Source organism: Electrophorus electricus, chromosome 8 (genome assembly GCF_013358815.1).
Source record: "Electrophorus electricus isolate fEleEle1 chromosome 8, fEleEle1.pri, whole genome shotgun sequence".
Taxonomy (NCBI): Eukaryota; Metazoa; Chordata; class Actinopteri; order Gymnotiformes; family Gymnotidae; genus Electrophorus; species Electrophorus electricus.
The window spans coordinates 18,268,492-18,287,385 of record NC_049542.1 but is presented as its reverse complement, the minus strand read 5'-3'; the positions used below and the strand labels follow the sequence as shown (position 1 = coordinate 18,287,385).

Below are 18,894 nucleotides of genomic sequence, written 5' to 3'. Positions count from 1 at the left end.
CAGTGCCAGTGCTGTACCCGAGAGGTAACCACAACACAGCTCACACACGGAAATGCCACATCCTCCTTTCCCATCTTTTTTCCGAGTATACCTTGGCAGAAAAGGTTGTTTGGGATTTTAGCACTAAAGCAAGAATGATGATGCATAACATGTGTTTAAATTCAAAAGGAGGGAAAATTCCTTCAGAACTGTGCATGATGTTGGCAAAATATTGAGAGGATAAAAGGTGTGACAGAACTGTGTACTAATCATTCAGTCACCACTCTAATGATGCCATATTTGATGACGAGGAAGCTTTATTATAAACCAAGGCATTATCACCAGTTAAACTGACATTTACATCATAAGCAAGCTTTCTAATTTGATTATTTATTTATTTATTTAATCTTAGTGAATCGTCTTCACCTAACCATCAAGGAGATGCTGGCAGCCATGTCTCTGTGGAGGTTAGTGCTAGATATGTTTACTTAAAAGCGCAATTACATAATATTCTAGAAATCATAGTACTGTAACTGTCTTGTTAAATCACAGTAATGTTGCAGGGTCTCATTAAATCATAGCACTGTAGTAGTGCCTCGTTAAATTATATTACTGTAGCAGTGTCTTGTTGGGTTATAGCATTTTTCTTAATTGTTAATTAATTGTTAATTGTGCTTTATCTCTTTATCTTTGTCAGTCTTTAAGCTCCACCGCTTCAATGCAGGATGTGCAGCAGTGGCTTCATAAGAACAGGTTTAACTCCTATAGTCGGCTTTTCACCCATTTCTCAGGTACCCTTTCGATCCCCTTCTCTAAGATCTAAGACAAACACCCAAGCACTAAAGTGAAATTTGATTGTCATTTTGTTATTTGTTAGGTTCTGATCTACTGAAGCTGACTCGTGAAGATTTGGTCCAAATCTGTGGGCCAGCTGATGGAATCCGACTCTATAATGCACTAAAATCAAGGTAATCGTGTCTGTATTTGTGTAATCTAGTCTTTATCAATAGTATATAAACAGTTGTTTATGCATATTTGTGTGTATGCCTGCAGATCAGTCCGGCCTCTGCTGACGGTTTATGTGTGTCAGGACGTGTCTGAGAGTGAGAGCCCCCTGCTGGAGAGACGCTGCCACAGCAAGAACGGTGAACATGGCAGTCCCACAGCCATACACAGTATGTGTGCATATACACCTATGGGGAGCTCAGGGGCTAAATACAGCTGCTGTGCTTGTAAACATACAGGTTCTAATGCCTCTGTCCTCAGGTAGCATACCTCACAGACATAAAGGCTTGAATGTCTCAAGTCATACTGTGGTTTTAGACGTTTTGCACATGCTCAGTATTATATGCTCATTTGTATGACAACACAATTTTGAGGGCTGCCATTCACTTGCATCCAACTGTGGCTGGAGGGGACCTGAACTCATGAAAAGCATTAGTTACAGTCTGATCCTCCCCCCATCGGGAAGCTAAACAATAACTAGAAATCAAGTGGCACAAATGTACTTGTGTTCTGGATTCTGGGCCTGATGAACTGAATGCAAATAATTTCAATATTTTGAATCCATTGTGAATTACTTGTATTCACCACAACCCAACCATGTCTGCTATATGTGTTGTGTGTTTTGGTGTGTGTCTTTTTGGTTTAGACTTTTAGCATAGGAACTACATTACTTAGTGTAATTGGATGTGTTTGTAGTTTATCATGCGCTGTACCTTGAGGAGATGACCGCTCGTGAGCTGACGAGGAAAATATCCTGTGTGCTGAGTCTGCCGCTTACCCATATCGGTCACGTCTACAGGCAGGGGCCCACAGGAATACACATCCTTCTCAGTGATCAGGTACACATACAAGTGTGCACACAAACACATGTACATACATACAATTTATTGAACTGGTTTAAGTGTAAAACCAGGTATCCTCTAGTACCTTTAGGGCTGTTTTGTCTATAGGATTATTATTATTCTATTCTGTAGAAGTATTGAAGGTAAACTGCATCTTTTTTGCAATGAGGAGCTGAATTTAATTTTGAATTATGAGAAATGAGGGTAATCAAAGTGCTGTGCACTACTGTGAGACAGCACCACCTAGCTAATGTGGTGTATGCAGTTTTGTTCTTGATAATACACTGAGTCACCACCACCCAGCTCCACCCTGGTGAAGACATGAGCAGTGTTCTTAGCACGACAATTCAGGCTCCAACTAATTTCATCCTAATTATGATACAGGCCTACATCTACACCCCTATCCTTAAAGCCCAGACTCCGGTATATCTCGCCACTGCCAATCTGGTAGTTGTGGTTGAGTTGGTTCCACTGTTTTTGTCACTCTGACAGATGTCACACCCTCTTGTTAGCTGTAGTCTTGCATTATTTCACACCAGAATTTATTATTGTGCTTTAGTTGTGCTCTTTGCGATCAAATTTAGCACAGAACTGTTGTGTGCACACCATGGAGCATGTAATGGTGCTCTGATTTCTGATCAATAAAACCGGATACACTGTAAATGCATAACTGTGTTACCTTCATTGTAGATGGTGTCTAATTTCGCTGATGAGAGTTGCTTCATTGTCAGCACATTAAAAGGTAATCAGCTGTGCTGTTATATTTGTTGACATTGTTACAGCCCCATTCCTATGGACAGACCCTCTAACTCTGCCCCTGTGTTCTCCCAGCAGATGATGCAAGCGATGGTTTCCATCTGGTGCTGAAGTAGTTACTGTGGGAGACTGAGGGGGGAAGCGCATGGACACGACGCCGCTGAGCTTTCTCACCGCCGTTCTCGAGCACTGAACACACTCCATCCGTCCTCTTTTTCTCCTTCTCGACTCTATCTCCGTGTCTGATACAAGAGAGATTGAGCTGAGGGTGGCAGTGGCCTAACTGTTAGAATCTGACTTCAGCGTGTATGCTGTTTCATATTGAAACCCCTAGGTGTGTGTGTGTGTGTGTGTGTGTGTGTGTGTGTGTGTGTGTGTGTGTGGGTAGGATGGCAGAGCTCTATAGAGTGGGTGTGGATGTGCTTATATGATGTATTGGGAGAAATGCAAGGCTAGAAAAACCAGAGTAGCCTGAACCTTTCTGCATAAGCAGGATGGTCTTGGACAGTCTTGAGAGAGTGTGCAGCCTCCAGACTGTGACGCAGACCTGTATCACTTTACAGTTCTGTGACAGTAGTTTACTCTGTCTTTGATAGTGGCTGTGATGGTAGATTGACTGACATAGATGTCTATCAAAAAAGGACTACAGATTTTTTTAATGACTTTTTCCTGGTTCAGTTGTTTTTTGTTTTTTTCCTGACGCAAGACACCTTTTGTGTCTGCACAGAAGAAATGATTCCTGTGTGAGTATGATCACCTGTAGCTTGTTTATTGGCTGTCAACTATGGAGTTTGGGTTGGGTTTTCAGCTCTTTTAAATAAAGTTGTAAATGACAATGCTGCTTGTCTGCTTCTCCTACCAAGACCAATCATCTCTGGTGCCATAAAAACAAACTATTTACTAGATCCTGTAACTCAGTAGCTTCTGAGGACTGGTAGAAAAAAGGTAGACCTTTTTTGAAGAGCTGTATAAACGTGTCTGTTAACTGCTGAAGCTGTACTCAGCCTAGCAGAAGCCAATCAAAGCAAGGTCTGTGTGGGGTTTTTTTTTTTTTTTGTTTGTTTTTTTTAACCCTCCCTTTTTCCCCCTCATACATTTAGGGACTGTTTAGTTGATTTATCTCAATAGTAATGCATTGGGCAGCTGTGCTTTGGCATGTACTGTGTCTTATTTTTGCCACTAAGCATGGAGGGCAGGAATGTTGCCCTCTTTTAATTCTGAATGAAAGGACTGACCAAGTTTGCACTGATGTGAGCATACTAGAGTGTCACTGTGTTGGATGTGATCTGAATCTGGTATCAGGTATGTTTGCCCCATCCACTACCCCCCAAACTACCATAATGTTGCAACTAACAAAATTAGGGGCTATGGGGAAGATTCAACACTCTTGCTCTCTGTAGATCACATGGGATGTCCTCTTGAGTTTTCATGACAACAATTATGGTACTTCCATATCACTGTATGTATAAGGAAGCCTCTCTTGTATTGGAGGTTGCTGGGATGTACAAATTTCATGCCTGTATGAGAAATAAAATAATTTTAATACATCTTGTTCTCAAGCACTTTTAGCACTCGAATTCTGTTCAGTTGCTCTTTACGCAGGATAACATCTGTTTAACACCATAAAGCTAAGAACACATGTATAATTCCTTATACATATGAATTATTGTGAGTATTGCTGTTATATATCTATGGACTGATATGGCATCTACTTATGTCTAAGTGAACAGAAAAAGTTAAAAGACTAAACAACTAATGTTTGACTGCTTTTGTGCTTGAATGTTAAAGGTTAAAATGGAATTTATAGAGTTAAAGAGCTGTAAAATGCATAGAGGCTCAAGGCAGCCTGGCAGCATGTGAGTCAAGGTGAATTCTACACTTATTTCCTAACCATATTTCTGAACTGACATTCTGCATTCAGAATGTTTTCATTCACAGTGTATTCCAGATGAAGGCATCAAACTGGTTCAAACTGAAATGTTGGCATTGTATCCCCCTAATAGACATGAGGCTACAAATATTTTTATAAACAATATAAAATTTCACATTTCTAACAAATAATTTGCATGCACCAGGATTTGATCTGCAACTCTAATGTCTGTGAAATAAATAGTAAGCAATGATAACAGAAATAGGTAATATAAATGTTAAACAGCTTTAGAAGGTAGACTGTCAAAATCAGGTTCCATACATTAAGAATGATGCATTCATTTAATGGTATTCCAGGATTTCCATGCTGATGGATTGGTTCCACAGATAAAGATTTGACCTATTACTTAATTTAAAGGATATTTTATTAATAAACACTGCTGGTTGTATAACTAAATGTAGGGAAGCTAGAAGTAAAGATTCACTCCAGGTGTTTCCAAAAGTACCATGGGAAAGTAACTTAATAATAATAAAAAATATCTAAGTATCCCACAAACCTCCTAAAAGTGTCTGTTATGAAACATGTCCATGTAGGGTGATGTAAAATTAGTTAATTATCAGTTAATATCAGTTTCTGAAAGCCACAAATTAACTGACATATGATTGAAAATAAATATTGACTTGGCTAATGTTTTTCAAGAAACTATAACAGTAATGTCCAGTACAGTTGGCTACAAAAGCAATGCATAATATACATGGACTGAAAAGAGAAGGAAATATTTCTTATAGATTTGCAAGAGCATTTTATATTACCATATCTTTATTGAAGATGTGTGTTAGACATTTAAGGTAATTGATGGAAATGGTATGTGAACCTCTAGGAAAAACAACTTTTAAGGAGTGCTGGAGTTTCTGAATGATTCAATTGTTGTTTGATACTACCTGTCATTAAAAAAATACAAACAGATAAGCATTCCAACATTTTTCTCAATCTTCAGGGAAAAACATTTGAAGCTAATTTAACTGAAAGGAGATATGAAAGAATTTCTAAAGATCTAGGCATCCATCAGTCCACAGGCAAGCAGACAGTTTGCAAAGTGAAGAAATTCACTGTTGCTATTTCACTTATAACGGGGAATTCTGCAAAGATCAATGACTGTGTCTGTTGTAGAATCTTCAGACAAGATGGCTGGCCATCGGTGACCAAAACTTGGATTGGGCCATGCAGCATAAAAATAGTTTAACAGAGTCACAAATCAACAGTGTACAACTGGCAAGTCCTGACCTCAGTCCCTCAGAAGTGCTGCAGCATTGTCAACAGCAGCATGTGTGAGCAGGATAGCCCAAAATTATATAAACTAAAAGAGCTCTGTATAGAGGAATTTGCCAGAATGCTTCCTGACTTGTACAGGAAAGATTAGCTGCTATTGAAGATATTTGCCACTGAAGAGGATAAATCAGGAATGTTCCAGAGATTCCTGAGCTCTGTGCAAATTTCTGTTGGACCCTTCAATATCTTGTTGTAAAAGTTGTAAACAATTACATCACATGTGGAAAAAATAGGATCTATTGTTTTGGGTAATCAATTACCCCCTACTGGTACACCCCTGACACTTGTTAGTGAATGTAATGGTTAAAATACCCTTTTTTCCTCATCAGTGACATTCACTGCTTCATCCTTTTACTCAATAAATGTGTCACTGTAAAATAATCTGTATGTTGTTTTTAATTTGCCATATAATTTTAACACCATTCATTCAAAAAAATACAGGTAAATTCAAATGGGTTTAAACCTTTTTTTTTTTGTATTTGTAGTGCAACTCCTAGGCACGATCACGCTCGCGATAAAATACGCAACTTGGAAAATACTTAGACGTCACTTGACATCTCACGCAGGATCCAGGAAGTAAAGGATCGTTGTTTTTTGTGTCTGCTGGTTTCCATTCTCCATAAACAGACGTTTTTGTGGCCCGAAATGGCGACATTTATTTCAGTCCCCTTAAAGAAGACTTCAGAAGTCGATTTATTGAAGCCGCTGTCGAAATTTATCACTTCTGCTTATCCAGCGGGTGAGGAACAAGCTGAGTATCTTCGCGCAGTGGATGAGTTGAATAAACTGCGTAAAAGTGCTTTGGGGAGGCCGCTGGACAAACACGAAAGCTCGCTGGAGATACTTTTACGGTGAGTTTCCCTTATATTAAAATAGCCAGTTGTCTAATTACGTTGATAGTAATGTCTAATATGCTGCAATTTTTACAAGTAAGATAATCGATGTACTAAGCTTGCTAACAACACATTGATCTAGTTAACGCTAAGATATATAAGCTAACCTAATAGGATCTGCTTGCTATTAAGTAGCTATCGCAGCCGCCTAGCTAACTAGCGTAATAGCTAGTCGGATAGCTTGTCGTCGTGGCTGTTGTTAGCCAGTCAAAGGAATTTTCCGTCAAACGTTTGTTTAATCTGACTAAGTAACCTGTGCATCGTTACCAACACTACGGTTAGATATAGATAGACTTACAATTGGGCTAACGTTAGCTAGTTAGCTATCTTCAGCTAACCTACAGCTGTAACGTTAACTAATGAGCCAAGCTAGCACTGGGTTAGCTAACGCTATCTGAAGAGAGAATACCTGTCACCCAGCTAGCTTAGTTTACAGCTACAGAAATGTTAGTTGGCTCATTAGTAAGCACAGGGAAACGGAGATTTTGTTCTAAAACCGTAAAAACTAGCCAGCTAACGCGTCAAGAAATGTGTTGGTATTTAGCTAACCGCTAGCTATTTAGCTATAATATATAATCCTCACGTCTTTCTGGCAAACCCCGCACCTTATTACGTAGCTAGCGTTAGCTAACTAGCTAACCTAAGTAACCGGGTAATAAGAGAGAGCTGGTTAGCTTAACGGTCATTGCATGTTTGTGACAACGTAAATAGTTATACTTGTCAAAAAGAATCACATAACCTAAACCGGTTTTTATATAATAATGTTTTTGCTTCTGACAAATTAAAAGGCATTATGCCGATTAATTGATTATACAGGTGTTGAGACAAACACTTCGCAACATTGAGAAGGCTTATCAACGTTAGGCTAGCAAAGTTACGTCATGTGTTTTTGTTTAACGATTTAAAAAAAAAAACTGACAGCTCTAGCGTTACATGCGTGAAATTCTGTTGGGGGTGGAAGGCAGGAATACGGAAAATACTTTTGTATAGGTTTAGATCATGCTTGATAATATCGATTCGGCTTGGCTTTCAAAAGGCTGCATGACGCAGTTTATTTTAACACAGTAGTTAGTGCTGACTAAGAGAATTTGTCAGGTTGCTTCTCTAAAACGGGTTTGATCAGTAACAGTGATTTTGCATATGGAAAAGTCAAGGAAACAGTGTTGGTTTGTTAAACAAAAATGCAGGTTTCCTTTTGTGAAGCTCATGGTTTTATTTCAGCTAATTTAAATGTGACGTGAGAGATGAATAATGAAATATTTCAGTCGTATATAATAAACTTTAAAACTACTAAGTCTGTTATACTGTGTTCATCATTCCTGGGAATAAATGTATTTCCTAATGCTACCGTGAAACTGCTGATGGTAACTGAATACCCAAGCAGTGACTCATCAGAAGTATGTCTGCCAGGTATTACTCCAGTTACTCCAAACATGTCTGTCTGTTTTACTGTGCTTTACTTAATCAAAGTGAGCACTATGCATTTGGATTCTCAATAGCTTTGGCCTATATTAAGTTTTCAGCTGCTTTCTTTCATGTGAAGAGTGAATGGACTTTGCGTTTCTGTAGAAACAGGCCTTTTGTTTGATCCCCACGCCTTTTCCCCTTTTTATGGCCCCGATGTCGTAAGCTGAATAATTTAGTAGGTTTTACTTTATTAAGGTAAAAGGTTTACTATGTTTGACCAAAAAGAGAACTTTGTGTTCATATGGTAGAAATTATTTTAGAGTTTAATTTCATATTTTTCTTTTGGATGCTTGTCAACAGTCAGGTGACTGTGTAGAGGAGTTACTCAAAATAGCTTCATGTTGGGGAATTTCCTAGTCATGTCACAAGCACGGTGACAGCAGTTAAATCTGTTTACATGAAATTCTTTGCTTTGATGGATTGACTAAAGCTTACTGAAGTTATATCAGAAGGTTGGGAAAGACTCAAGTGTCAGCCGATCCACTCACTGTTATTGGCTCAAGTTACTTTATCCTCAGCTTGACCTTGAAAACAAATGTGCATTTGCACTCATGAGAGGAAATTGTTCATGTATTCAAAGAGAAAATAGGGAAACCACTAACAAACAAAAAGCTTAACTCTGTACAATGTTTTAGCCAGTGTCATCTTGTAGGCAGGGTTGTGTTTTAACACATGCCATGCAAAAGTCATCAGTTAAAAAAAGGGTATTTTCCTCAGAGTATTCACTTTTAATTAATCTCGTTTATATATACAGGGATTGAAACAAATAGGTAGCTTTTAATTAATTAATAATTCTACTCATTTGTGGCTTGTAATCATGACAGGTCTCCAAAAATACTTATTAATTTTGAGTGACTTTCTCATATAGGATTGCCTATAAAATTGTTTATCAGCTATTTATCTCTCTCTCCCTCTCTCTCTCCTCCTAGCTATTATGACCAGCTCTGTGCAGTCGAGCCTAAATTTCCTTTTCCTGAGGTAATGGTAATAAATATGTGTACATGAACTTATACAGATTAAAATACATTTTTATATAAACAAGTCTTTTATGAAAATGAGTCAATAATTCTAATTTTTATGTTGCAGCTGTGCTTAACATTCACATGGAAAGATGCTTTTGATAAAGGATCTCTATTTGGTGGCTCAGTTAAGCTTGGTAATCTCTCACAAACCCTGCAAAAACATTTTATTTATTTCTATTATTATTTTTTATTATTACTATTATCTATCTATCTATCTATCATATATATATAAATTTCTTTCTTTCCAGCAGGTAAGATCTCTGTCCTGTGTTAAAGAGCTAATAAAACTTTGTGGTATATGTGCATGTTTCAGCCTTGGCAAGTGTGGGCTATGAGAAGACATGCGTGTTGTTTAATATTGGAGCACTGGCTAGTCAGATAGCCTCAGAACAAAACCTGGACAATGATGAAGGACTGAAGGCATCTGCCAAGTTTTACCAGGTCAGTTTCACTTAGAACCACTGAACTCCAGCACAATAGAAAATAATCAGCTGCCTGTATTCACTCCTGGAAAATACATGGGAATAAACATGCAGGTTCTTATATTTTTGTAATACTACCCTCTGTCTCTTTAGATGGCAAGTGGTGCTTTTGCACACATAAAGGACACAGTGCTGTCTTCTCTGAACCACGAGCCTACTATGGACATTTCTCCAGAGACAGTGGGCACCCTCAGTCAGATCATGCTTAGCCAGGCCCAGGAGGTCTTCGTCCTCAAAGCCACTGCAGGTGTGTGCAGTTGGGATGTAACATGGGATCGATTGTTTAAAATGGGTCTAGCTTTAGGTCTGCACATCAAGCAAAATCAAAGTAATTTTCCATAATTATATGCTGCAGTCCTTGCATATTGCTGGCCAGATATGATTTAAATGGCTGACCTTTCTCAGCACAGCAGTGTCATTGACAGGGTACTAGCAAAGCAGTGGGTGTGGTACTCATGAGAGCATCAGCCACAGCAGTGTTTATCATTGTCAATGCACCTGCTTGGTTGAGTTTGTTGTGCAAAGCTATGTGGAATGTTTTTAGATATTGTCAACGCATTGCAAATAAGATAACTAGCAGGTCTAGATATTATATTACAGATAACTAGCAGGTTTAGATATTTGATGGCAGGTATATTTAACAAAATATTTGTGTAGGGTTTTTTTGTTTGTTTGTTTAGTTTTGTTTACATTTACAGGGATGAATGCTGATCCCTAGAAGTGCAAAATATATAAGGTCTATCTTAAACAATGATAAGTGCTATAAACAATAAGTGCTAGAATATAATAAGTGTGTGTGTGTGTGTGTGTGTTTGTTTTGCAGACAAGATGAAGGATGCCATTATAGCTAAGTTAGCCAACCAGGCTGCAGATTTCTATGGTGATGCTTTCAAGCAGTGCCAATTAAAAGAGAACCTGCCCAAAGTACGCCCACTTGAATTTTACATCAGCACAGGCATTTATCAGTAGCGAGATGACCAGAAGGGGTCATTGTGGAACAGTATAACCCTTCAAGGCTGACACATTGCATGCAGCACTGTTTGTGTTTGTCTCTTACATTTAAAAGGTGTCAGTGGACACCACTTGTCTTCTCAGACGCAGTACAGACACACACAACATACAAATTATTTCGCCTTCCTGCCTCTGTCTGTCCTCCGAGTGATCTGTGAGTGTGAATGCTGCATGAGCATTGTGGAGGTTTGGTTGGGGTTTGCTGAAGGTTGCGTGCTGATTTGCTGTTCTGTTCTCTTTTCTTGCGCCCTGTGCTGTGTGTCTGTGCTCGTTTGTGGTTGCCGTGGTGTTTGTTTGTGGTTGCCGTGGTGTTTGTTTGTTTGTTTGTTTGTGGTTGCCTCTCCCTGGTCAGTATTTTTATTTCCAGGAAGTGCTTCCAGTCTTGGCTGCCAAGCACTGCATGATGCAAGCCAATGCAGAGCTTCACCAGTCAGCAGTGGCAAACCAGAAGAAGCGGTTTGGAGAGGAGATTGCTCGTCTTCAGGTTGGTGTGTGCACAGTTTCCCTAAAAAGCTGTTTTTCATTATCCAATTCCCCTTAGGTCACCTTAGCAGGAAAAGGATATGAATTTGTTACATTAGCATTTTGTTTTAACAATGGAAACATTTAATAACATGTTTATTTTACAAACCTTTTTAAGTTTGTGTTTGTCTCTATAAGTAAATTATTGAAGTTTTGCTTTCATGACTTTTATCTTGTGGAATAATGTTTGTTTACTGCATATTGTGGCATCTTCATAGAAGACAACTCTGAAGAGTTTCTGCTCATGAACACTGCTTTAACAGGCTCACACAGAAACAAGTATATCAGATTGCCTGAAGATAAAACACACCAGAAAGAGGGAGACATAACATAACTCATGGACACAGACCAATATAAATAACCAACCATGTACAAAAATCACAGTGTTCTGTAAATGCCATAAAACATTACATTTTAACTAATTACAGTCTGCAATTATTTGTAATTATTTGTTTTTTTTCTCCATGCCTCTGCAGCATGCCACGGAGCTTGTGAAGACTGTGGCATCTCGCTATGATGAGTATGTGAACATTAAGGATCTCTCTGACAAGATCAGCCGTGCTCTCACAGCTGCCAAGAAAGACAATGACTTCATCTACCATGACCGTGTCCCTGAGGTCAAAGATCTGGAGCACATTGGCAAGGCAGCACTCGTTAAGTCAACTGCCATTCAAGTTCCACTCAGCCAGAAGTTCACAGGTGACTTTATGATTGCTGAAATTCTTAAGTCATTTCCTTTACATTTTTATCTTTGACTGTTAACTGTTCTGATATGGTTGTTTTTTCAGATCTTTTTGAGAAGATGGTGCCTATGCAAGTGCAGCAGTCTTTGAGCATAGCCAGCTCTAGGAAGGCTGATCTGGTCAACAGACTTGTGGGCAAACTGAGAGAGGCAACCAACCTCTGCAATGGGTGAGATTTGATTAAATATAACAAAATCTAAACTGGCGTAGGTTTCTTTAATGACTCTAAGAATTTCAGTGGCATTGCAACATCTAGCAGCCAAAGCAACAGCAGGCTACTCCATACACTTAAGTGAATGATTCTGATAAAATATTATCACAATTTTATTAACCTCAGAGGTCTTTATGAAGTGCACAGAAGTGATTTTAAATAAGTTAACCTATTTCTAACATTCACATTCAAACATTCACAATAATATGGAATTAAGATTGATGTTTGCTGTTTAAGTGTGATATTTTTTTATTTACTCCTTGGTGAATTTTACTGAAATCTGTTTGGTAATAGTCTGCTTCTGGGTTGATTGTATCAGTTATTGGTTGGTGATTATTGTCTGGTCAGGGTGCTTGCCTCCCTGAACCTGCCGGCAGCACTGGAGGATCTCTCTGGAGACTCAGTCCCACAGTCCATTCTGGAGAAGAGTCGAGCTGTGGTCCAGCAAGGTGGTCTGCACAGCATAGAACAGCTCATCAAAGATCTGCCCGAGCTCCTGCAGAGGAACCGTGAGATACTGGATGAGGTTGGGCTCTTGCTCCATGTCTCTCATGTGCCAACACACACAGACATGACCTCTGAAATCTGACTCCATTGATTGGTGGTCATGGCCACAGCTAAGAGGATTTCATTTTGTTGTTTGTTTGGTTTTATAGTCTCTAAAGATGCTGGATGATGAAGAGACAACAGACAATGAACTTAGAGCCAAATTCAGCCAGCGGTGGAACAGAACTCCATCAGGAGATCTCTACAAACCCCTTAGAGCAGGTAAATTGTAGAGGCTTTTTCAGAGGGTCCAGGCCAACATTCACAGATAATTTTGGTTAAGTCAAGTGTTTGTAATGGTTTTATACACACTTTTTTTTAAATACTTTTCCTTATTTTTTTATGTACATTCTAGCCATGTTGTTGGAAGACATTGCTCTAATTGATATTCATATTCCCCAACAGAATGTTTCTTTACATAAGTTCAAATATATGTTGTTTGTTTTCTGTGCGTAGAGGGTAGTAACTTCCGCAACGTGTTGGACAAGGCTGTGCAGGCTGACCAGGTGGTAAGGGAGCGCTACAACACTCACTGCGAGATGATTGCTCTCCTCTGCAAGCCAGAAAGCGAGCTGTGTGCTGCTATTCCTTCAGCCAACCCTGCCAATACTTTGCAGGGCAGCGAGGTACCGCACACACATGCATATACATGCAAACATGCACACGCACAAGCTTCAGTTCAAATCTGGCTAGTATTGCAATATACAACCTGGGGTAATTCCATCTTTGTACCAGTGCTCACATAGATTCATTCTCTACCATCTACTTTTTATGGCTGGGAGTTATGTTTAACAAAAGTTCAAACATCAAAAGATGCAAACTGCAGTGTTTGTGGTAATGTGATCCCTTGCAGGCTAAGATCTATTAGGTGGAAAACAAATGCGAGAAAGGAGGTTAAAGCTGAAAATCTTCACCTACAAAGCTTTAGTTTAGACTCCAAATAAAAGCAGACTGAATTACTCTATCTGTATTTGACAAGACTGGCAAAAAAGGAAATTATTTGGAAATTGGATAAAATACTGTTCCATGTGTGTGATGAATACTGTACAAACTCTTTCATCCATATTTCAGAAATGCGGCATAGCTGACTTTTTTTTTTTTTTTTCCTCCCCTCACCATTTCCTATTGTGTGATAATTCTCTACACAGTATTTAGCTTTGCTGAGGCAGTGTGAAAGTACACAGGAATCCAGATTAAAACCCTAAAGTCTCTTCCCCGCTGCAGGTGGTGAACGTACTGAAGGCTCAGCTGCAGCAGTTGGATGAAGTCAAGCGAAATCGTGAGGTTCTAGAAGAAGAGATAAAGGCCGTGACATTTGACATGACTACAAAATTCCTGACTGCACTGGCTCAGGATGGGGCCATTAATGAGGAGGCCCTTTCCACTACAGAGCTGGACACTCGCTACGGTGCGCACACACAGCGTGTCAAGCAGAATCTCTGTGCACAGGATGACCTGTTGGCCCAAGTACAGGTACACGCTCCCAGAAGAACCTAGGCCCAGCAAACTGGCTGGACCTTTTCAAGCTACTATATCAAATGTGAACATTTGTGTGTTCATTATTCAGATGTTTGTTTGCTTGTTTTTGCTGTCTCTCCTAGTGTCCAGTCGGTGTTGTAATGATGAAATGTTGAGCCCCTGAGGCATGTTTCCTGAGGTGCTGATTTCAGTGTGCTGTTACTGTTTCTCCATGTCAGACATCTCATCAGGAGTTTGCCACACTCAAGCAGTCAAACGCTGAGGCAAACAACAGGGAGGAGGTGCTGAAGAAACTGGCATCAGCTCATGACAGCTATGTTGAGATCAGTTCAAACCTCAAAGAGGGCACCAAGGTACCCACCCAGTATTTTTGTTCTGATGATGGATATACTGAAGATTAAAATCACTCTACATTACATGAACAAGATTTCTAATGTAGCCAGGAAATGAGCCGTGTCACATTTGTTTTAAATGTTGGACATGATTTAACAATATTTTACTGACTCTTTTCTCTGGCAATAACTTGATAGCCTCTTTGGCCCATATGTACCAGCATTAAGGATATATGACTTTCAATCATATGTAGACAGCCAGAGTTTCTCTGAGTCACTCCATAAGAACATCTGCCAAATGCCAGAGATGTTAATAAATGGCATTAGATGAATTGGTGCTAAAAGCACTTTGCTTGAGATTCATATTTTTACTGCATGTTTTTCCATTGTTTTCCATTTAATTAGATGAATTGGTATATAATTTCCCTTATATCTTTGCAGCTGGACACTACATTGGTGTTCATGTAAAATGTGTATGAATTATAGCAGTGTACAAATGAGAGTTGAAACACTGCCTTTTAAATTAAATATCAGTACTGTCCACTTGTAACCTCTTCTTTGCATGAACATTCTGCTTTTTTTTGTCTTAAATGATCTTGCTCGGATACCACCAGGTTTATACACCTGTTGACATGTTGGGTCTTCCTCTTTCTCTCTTCTCATTCCACAGTTCTACAATGATTTGACTGAGATTCTGCTGAGGTTCCAGAATAAGTGCAGTGACATTGTTTTTGCTCGTAAGACTGAAAGGGATGAACTTCTGAAGTACGTGCTTTGCTGTGTGTGTCTGCATATGTATGCTTGTATGGGGGCATTTTTACACTCATGCATATGGTATCAGTTGCATTTAATTCCTGGGATGATTTTCAGTGGAATAACATCCAGAGGAAAACTTGCTTTGTGATCACTTGTGGATTGACCCAGTATTTGTATTATTGTGTATACATGATACATTTATGTACACAATACATTATGTAATAGTGTGTATACATGATGAACATGAATGCATTTCTCATGCATGTTGGCCGTCATCTATTGACAGGGAGTTGCAGCAGAGTATTGCTCGTGAGCCGAGTGCGCCTTCCTTCAATGTCCCAGCATACCAGTCCAATACCTCCTCACCTGCTGCAGGAGGCCCCACCCCTGCCCCCAGGACTGTGTTTGTGAGTGTGCAGTCAGGCATCCAGTCATATGGCTATAACCAACATCTAGTCATATATAATGACATAACCTTCTCTTATTCTGATCTAACACTGTGTTCTAGCCACTTCAGCCTCAGGCTAAAGCTCAGCCACCTGCAAGGCCACCACCTCCGAACTTTACCTCCCAGGCAGCCAGTAGCAGCACTATCAATAGCCAAACACCTGCTAGTCAAGCCCCGCCTCCTGCCAGCTCCAATCCCCCACCTGTGGCACCACCCACTGGACCCTCACAGGCTCAAGGACCGCCCTACCCAACTTATCAGGGTTACCCAGGGTATGTAACTTTTTGTTTTTTAATAATTTTATTCTTGCTGCCTTTTTTTTTTTTTTTTCATCACTACTTACCATTTATTCAGTAAAGGCAGCTGCATTAATCACTGAACCAAAAAATTCCACCTGTTAAACGTCTGACCTTTCAGCCTTTATTACACAAAATTAACTGATTCTACAATGTCCTTTGCACCACTTTAAATAAATGTCTTCCTTCCTAATGAGACTAATTGGATATTAATCTGAGTATAGTGAGGAAGCACAGACATTTACATGTCCTCTCTCTATATCTCTTTCTCTACCAGGTTCTGTCAGATGCCAGTGGCGTATAATCCATATGTATATGGATATAATATGCCCTTCATGGCGTATCAGGGCCAGGGGCAGGCTGGTTATCCTGGAGCTCCTCCTGCCCAGCAGCCATACCCCTATCCCCAACAACCACCCCAGCAACAGCCTTTCTACCCCCAGCAGTAGGCAGCTGTTACCCTTACTGTGTCTGCCACGGCCACAGCCCTGCTGCCTCCTAGCACTTCTTCCTTTTACACTTAATCTCTAATACCTTCACTCTTCATCTCTGTATTTAACACCTGACTTCCTGTGGGCAGCAATTAGAACACTAGAAGGACCAATGGGAATTGCCCTGAATAACCACGGCCACCCTCCTGAAGAGCACAGAGGGATGCTCTGCTCTGGTTCTGCACGTTCTCTCTTTGATTCTCCGACTCATTCCCAAAGGCTGACTGCCTGCTGCTACTTATATCTTCTTATTTTTGTAATGAATACTTATATATACATATATAAATATATACAATCTAATGCAGGTTATGTAGATGTTTTCTTATGCAGTTGATTAATTGTTAGGAGAAAGTTTTACTATAATCCTTTCACTGCATCTCTCTGTTCATCTTTCAATCAGTGCTTGGGGAACCAAATAGTTTAACTATTGAATAAAACAATGCATCTGTCTCTCAAAAAACGATTTTGCATTTTTGTTTCCCTTTTGTTCTAATTTGATTAAAACTTGTCCGATGGCTAATGACTCATTGCTCCCTCTCTGTAAATCAGTGTGTTGCTGTGGTATTTGTGCCCATTTGTTTTGTCAGGTTTTGCTGTAGGAGTGTTTTACAGTTGTGTTTATGGAACTAGTAGTCCTTCCAAGGGGTAATACTGGAATAGGGGTGTGTTTTTCAGACTGTCGATCGATCATTGACGGTCGATCATTTTCTTCCATCAAAAACAAAAGTTTAAATTACAGAGAAATGGCCAGGTGTGGTTTATTGCCATAGCCAAACCTTCACTCATTTTCTTGGTGAGTGTCAGCACAGAGTCCCACTCAATGTAATTTAGTCAGCAATAAGGGCTTTCTGTCCATATCCAGTGATCAATTTAAAGTTATGACTTGATTTGTTGGCTAGTTTGTTCACATTTTAGGGTATCAGATGTTTGACATATTACATATGGTGTTTTATTGTTTGTCCATCCTTTTGCTTGTAATTTCCTGAATTATGATTGTGTGGATGTCCTAAAATTGCTCTCCTGTGGTTTTATGCTGTAGTGTAGCCTTGGAGATTACCTACATACCTGGGAGGCAGGTTATTATACATTTTCTCATATTTGGTATTTGAAATGCATGCATTATGTAGTTTGAATCAGGTGTTTGACTTTGCCTTTCAGAAATTACTCACTTTTTCACCCTGAAAAATTGCTTGCATGTTGGTACAGGGTGTTTTAGGGTATTATGCTACTTAATGAAGCACTTAACCTCATTTTTCCTTTCGTTTTGTTAATAGTGCCATGATAAGTAAAGGCAGCTCCCCTGCCTAAACATTAGGAATTCCTCTACCAGGTTTCACTGAAGTGAGCATTTGTATAAAGGCAGATCCCCATTTAATGAGCACTTTTTTTTTTTTTTTTTTTTTTTTTTTTTTTTGCACTTTTGTCCAGCTTTTTGTCATTAAAATCATCCACTTGGACCTTGAACTTAATCACTGCTGTTATTGTATCCTTTGAAATCCAATTAGCTTCAGTGTTCTGCCACAAAATGTTACTAAAACCTTTCAAACTCACTGCAGAGTTGTGTGAATTTTATTTTAGAGATTTCATAGACAAATCTTTCCTGTCCTTTGTTTTAATAGGATAGACTACTGTTTCTCAATAAATTAAAAACATGGTTATTTATACCGGAAAAGACCCCTGAAGACTTTGCATATTTTAGTTAAAATCTTCCATTGCTGTAGTATGGCTAACCTTTGGACCATGATAACCTTACATGGGGTTAGTTAATGTGTCAGCATACAAGTGCTTTGTTCTTGGTCACCATCAGAGTACTAACTCCTTTCTGGACATTGACGAAAATACCTCCATTTGGACAGCCAATCAGTGACCAAAAGAGGAAGAAAAGAGCAGGTGTTTCATTTACTGTTTCCATTATCCTCAGTGCTTCCAGTAACAGAGCTGGAATTCTGTATGCTTCTGTCTAGAGATTTACTAAGGGTGGGTGTGTGCTCATACCCTTGCGAGTGTTTAGGTGTCCGAAAGTATGAGCGCAAGAAGCAGGTGCTACATTGTTGGACACATGCCAATTCTCTATATCTTTATCCCCTGCGACATTTTAGCCATGGTGATATTGCCATGATGACTCACAAATACGGGAAAGTGTCACCAGAGAAGCCCCAGCCCTTAAGCAGCATGCCTGTGTCTGCATGGCTGGCTAGATCACAAAAATGCTTTGATGGCTCAAGGTCTCAACTGGTGCATGTAGTCGAGACCTCTGACAGACAAGCCAGGAAGGGCGCATGTGTGGATATCTTACTCTCAGAGGAGTAAAAACTCAAACCCATCTACAGTAAATGCTTTGATGTCTCACATTTAATACAGTTGTCACACATCAGAAGACTCCCAACATTTTAACATGATGCAGGGGCAACCAG

General features: G+C 39.5%; 2 protein-coding genes across 5 annotated transcripts in view; both read left to right on the top strand.

The window, feature by feature from the left end:
• Nucleotides 1-4,129, top strand: part of ubp1 (upstream binding protein 1) — a 13,422-nt gene extending 9,293 nt beyond the window's left edge. Inside the window, exons 9-16 of one of the 3 annotated variants that reach the window (XM_035529285.1) lie at nt 1-24; nt 392-446; nt 677-770; nt 857-947; nt 1,033-1,124; nt 1,681-1,823; nt 2,517-2,568; nt 2,658-4,129. The exon at nt 1-24 is cut by the window's left edge and continues 83 nt beyond it. In XM_035529285.1, coding sequence (XP_035385178.1) covers nt 1-24; nt 392-446; nt 677-770; nt 857-947; nt 1,033-1,124; nt 1,681-1,823; nt 2,517-2,568; nt 2,658-2,698 — 592 coding nt within the window. In that variant the 3' untranslated portion in view covers nt 2,699-4,129. Of the gene's footprint in view, nt 25-391; nt 447-676; nt 771-856; nt 948-1,032; nt 1,155-1,680; nt 1,824-2,516; nt 2,569-2,657 lie in introns of all 3 variants that reach the window. The other 2 variants (XM_035529283.1, XM_035529284.1) reach the window with 2 other exon arrangements.
• Nucleotides 4,130-6,329: 2,200 nt separating this feature from the next.
• pdcd6ip (programmed cell death 6 interacting protein) lies at nt 6,330-18,030 on the top strand. Of its 2 annotated transcripts, none has more exons than XM_026999759.2 (18): nt 6,330-6,632; nt 9,071-9,119; nt 9,228-9,297; nt 9,477-9,604; nt 9,739-9,892; nt 10,469-10,569; nt 11,024-11,140; nt 11,655-11,877; nt 11,967-12,090; nt 12,481-12,658; nt 12,789-12,900; nt 13,135-13,304; nt 13,903-14,151; nt 14,376-14,510; nt 15,160-15,254; nt 15,532-15,652; nt 15,754-15,965; nt 16,267-18,030. In XM_026999759.2, the coding sequence occupies exons 1-18, from the start codon at nt 6,427-6,429 to the stop codon at nt 16,436-16,438; spliced, it is 2,616 nt and encodes an 871-aa protein (XP_026855560.2). In that variant the 5' UTR covers nt 6,330-6,426; the 3' UTR covers nt 16,439-18,030. The 2 variants fall into 2 exon arrangements, with proteins under 2 accessions (XP_026855560.2, XP_026855559.2); XM_026999758.2 differs by having other exon boundaries at nt 11,009-11,140.
• Nucleotides 18,031-18,894: the final 864 nt, after the last annotated feature.

Coding starts and splice junctions, on each gene's coding strand:
- pdcd6ip (XM_026999758.2), top strand. CDS start 6,427: ATGGCGACATTTATTTCAGTCCCCTTAAAGAAGACTTCAGAAGTCGAT. Junction 9,605..9,738: donor CATCTGCCAAGTTTTACCAG/GTCAGTTTCACT, acceptor CTGTCTCTTTAG/ATGGCAAGTGGTGCTTTTGC. Junction 12,659..12,788: donor ACCGTGAGATACTGGATGAG/GTTGGGCTCTTG, acceptor TTGGTTTTATAG/TCTCTAAAGATGCTGGATGA.